General features: G+C 47.5%; 1 protein-coding gene across 1 annotated transcript in view; it reads left to right on the forward strand.

Moving 5' to 3' along the window:
* Window positions 1-3,960, forward strand: part of FAM189A1 (family with sequence similarity 189, member A1) — a 259,702-nt gene that overhangs the window by 230,285 nt on the left and 25,457 nt on the right. Inside the window, exon 8 of the mRNA XM_011995780.1 lies at window positions 826-933. Coding sequence (XP_011851170.1) covers window positions 826-933 — 108 coding nt within the window. The remainder of the gene's footprint in view (window positions 1-825; window positions 934-3,960) is intronic.

Raw genomic sequence — 3,960 nt, forward strand, 5'->3', positions numbered from 1 at the left:
AGTTCAGGCTGCTATTACAAAAATACCATAGCCTGGGTGGCTCTGACAACAGTCACTTCTCACAGTCCTGAAGTCTGGAAGTCTGAGATGAGTCTAAAGGGAATTATGCTGAGTGGAAAAAGCCAATTCTGAAAGGTTACATGCTGTGCAGTCCACTTATGCAACATTCTTGAAATGACAAAATTATAAAAAATGGAGAACAGACTAGTGATTGACAGGGGATCAGAACTGGGGGTTAAGTGGGGAGCAGGGAAAGAGAGGTGAGTGTGTCTATAAAAGGTCAACGATGGGGGGGACCCATGTGGTGATGGGACTGTTCTGCATCCTGACTATACCAATGTCAGTATCTGGCTGTGATATTGAACTATAGATTTGCCAGATGTTACCATTGAGGGAAAACGAGTAAAGGGAACCCAGGATCTCACTGTAGGATTTCTTACAATTGCATGTGAATATACAACTATCTCAAGATAAAAAGTTTCACTTGAGTTATAGGCTGTGATTGATAAAAATTGCCCACCTCCTTAAATGTTGGCCACCTTATGATTTTCTTAGACATGTTACTGACTACCTAATAATTATCAAAATTGTAAAACACGTTGAGTATTATGAATACTTTGATCATCATTGTAACGGAATAGACAAATGTGTTTCTATGAAAGGCCAATTTTGATTATAAGAAAACACAGACACACACAAAACAAAACCTCTGTGAAATGGATGGCAATCGACCTCGCTCATTCTGGGCCCTGGCAGGAGGTCTAAGGATTCTACCATCTGGGATTTTGGGATGAGGCTGACATTCTCCTGCCCCTTTCCTTGCAGGATCTCCTCTTCAGCGTGTGCGCCCTCAACGTCCTGTCCACCATCGTGTGTGCGCTGGCCACAGCCATGTGCTGTATGCAGATGGTCTCCTCTGACGTCCTGCAGATGGTGAGTGACTGATCCCCTCCTCCTCTACCCATTTTGAAACCAGTGTAGAAGTGGACGCTTCTGACTTCAGCCAGATGTGGTAAGGATAGTGGCCCCTGACGGTCCATGGCACCTGGAGTTTGCCTTGTGTTGCCCTCTGGAAGACCAAGCATCTGCACATGTGGCGCCGCTGATGTATTTATTTTAGGTGTTGTTGGAGCTCCATATTGACAGGGGTCTGCCACTGTCGTGTTCTCTAGGTTGGCCCCTGGCATGTGCCCTTGAGTCCATGTCGTGAAATTCCTGCAGCCCTGGACATCCCCTGGACTCCAAAGCAAGGTGCCTTCCTCGGGCTTCAGAATTCTCTTTTAATCCAGGAAGTTTAGGGGTGTTAGAAGATCAGTTCTTTTCCAATTGGAAAATTGCTAACCTGTGCATTTTTGATTTGCTAATGAACCCTGAGCTCGTACTCCAGCGGCCAGTCACTGGCCATCATTTGGCCCTTTGCCCAGGGTCGTACACAGGAAGACCTGCTGCTCCCAGGGGCAGCAAGGAGGCCAGGAGCATGGTTCACTAACACATGTTATAATATGTGAGTTATTAATACACATTTATAAATACACATCTCATAAATAGTGAAGGCTCTTCCTGTTTTCAGTGTGAATGGAACACAGCCTACTGATCAGAATGCTACTGAGTACAACAAAGAGAAATTGATGAAAAAATATCGTAAGGGTAGGAATGTCTATGTGTGTGTGTCTGTCTGTCTGTCTCTCTCTGTCTCTCAGTTTGCCCGTTTGAGACCTACCCTGCTTCCCACGCAATGTTTTATGCATCTTAGGCAAGAAAAGGCAGCTGGTTCTTATAGTGGGGTTTTTATGTTCTCTTCTTTGTCATTCACCCTGTGGCAGTCAACATCAGTTAATCAAGATACAGGGCCAGAGAGCATCATTACCAAGACGTTAAAAATTCATTGGTTCTAATTGCATGCCACGGGAGTCTCTCCCTCCCGGTGTATATCCACACAGCTGTCACAGCCAGGCTGCCCTTTCTGGGAGGCTGCAGTTTTCTGAAAGGTATCTAATTAAGCAGTTATTCAGTAACCATGAACTTCTGCCCTTGTTCACCGGGGCCTCACGTTGGCAATTTTCTCCAGCGTGTTCTGTAAAGGAAAGGTTAAGTACCAGGGGTTTCTCCTCACCTCAGCAGATTTTACTATTGATCTGTAAATATCACATCAGTTCAACCAACTTACAGAACTAAAGGCATGTAAATGCTGAAAGTTTGCATTCTCCTGGTTTTATGCGTTAAAATAAAAATTGCCAACTAAATAAGAATAAGGTAAATTCTGTTTATGAGAGCATATACGATTATAGCAGCAGTGTGCAGAGACGCGCTGTAGTTGCGATGGGTGGGGCATGAGCCGCCGTGGAGCCATGCGTCTGAAGCCAGGAGCGCCAGGGTCTGAGTCCCACCTCTTCTGCATTCGAGGCAGGTGACTCTGGGTGTGTCACCGAACCTACCTGTGCCTCAGTTTCCTCACCTGTGAAGTGGAATGAATGGGAGGCCTGGGGATCTCTAATACATGTGAACTGTTTGATTTGAAAGGTGCAGGGAGTATCAGTCTGTCACTGGGACGTCGCAGCAATGTCTGCAGACGCGGTGGCCGAGGCTCTTTACCAGCAGAAAGTCCTGTGCGAGGGAAGGGCAGGCAGTGGCGACAGCGGCTGCCCTCAGAAGCCCTATTGTTTCCTCACTGAGTACTTTGTGGGTGAGTTTGCCTCACACCCCTGGCTTGGAAGCAGAAATATCAGGCTTCCCACCAGCACATCCTTTCCGCTCTGTGACGGGTGCCGTGGGAGCCCAGGGCTCTGCTCTCCTGGTGAGACCCCGCCTCTGCTGCCGGGCTTCAGAGTCATGGGGGAGGCAAAAGAGAGCTGGTGGTGGGTGGCCATGGCGCCTGTGGGACTGGCATGATCTTGGGCACATCACTGCCTGTGGGACCCCGTTTCCTCAGCTGTAAAGAAGATGAAGTGTGTGCCCTGCTGTCCTCATAGAGCTGCTTACAGGATGAGTCCATTCCTCTGTGGGAATGGGATTTGAAGGAACATGGTGGCCACATGGAGGCTGGCTCCTGCCATGTGGGCCGGAGGCTTGAGCCAGGCTGGCTGGGCAAACCATTCCCTATTAGTAGCATCCGCAGTTCACCCCTGCACCATTTCTGCTCCAAGAAGCTGGGCCATAAGCTTTCCAAGGGACATTGTAGCTATTCCTAACTCGTTTATGCCAGTGATATTTGTTGTAATTACATGTTCTAGTACTATGTAAAGCCAGGAAATATGAGTGCAGAAAGATAATTGTTTCTGGTATAACACAGTTGAGTTCTTTGGAAAGGTTCGGTGAAAGGGTGCTGCTGAATATATTGCTGTTCATTTAGATGCAAGTGAGACAACTATGGCGGTTGCAATAAATGCTGATAAAAATTTAGAGGAGCCAGGCGTGGTGGCTCATGACTGTAATCCCAGCACTCTTGGAGGCCGGCAGATCACCTGAGGTCAGGAGTTCTAGACCAGCCTGGTCAACATGGTGAAACCCCGTCTCTACTAAAAATACAAAAATTAGCTGGGCATGGTGGCACATGCCAGTAATCCTAGCTACCCAGGAGGCTGAGGCAGGAGAATGGCTTGAACCTGGGAGGTGGAGGTTGCAGTGAGCCAAGATTGCACCACTGCACTCCAGCCTGGGTGACAGAGCAAGATTCTGTCTCAAAAACAAAATAAAATAAAATAAAAATAAAAAACATCTAGAGGGAATCCACATACACATTGCTTGACAAGCGCCTTTCAGCTCTAGCCCCACTTTAAAAACACAGAAAAAGGTTGTTAGATCCATGTCTTACGGATGCAGCTATGCAGGAAAGACCACAGGGCACCCCACACAGCAGACTGACTCTGAGAAGAGGCTTTACTCAGGCAGAAAAAGGTCAGTCCATGTATGTACAGTCAGCCCCCGAAAAAGGTCAGTCCATGTATGTACAGTCAGCCCCCG

This window comes from Mandrillus leucophaeus, unplaced genomic scaffold (assembly GCF_000951045.1).
Source record: "Mandrillus leucophaeus isolate KB7577 unplaced genomic scaffold, Mleu.le_1.0 Scaffold498, whole genome shotgun sequence".
In the NCBI taxonomy this organism is placed as follows: Eukaryota; Metazoa; Chordata; class Mammalia; order Primates; family Cercopithecidae; genus Mandrillus; species Mandrillus leucophaeus.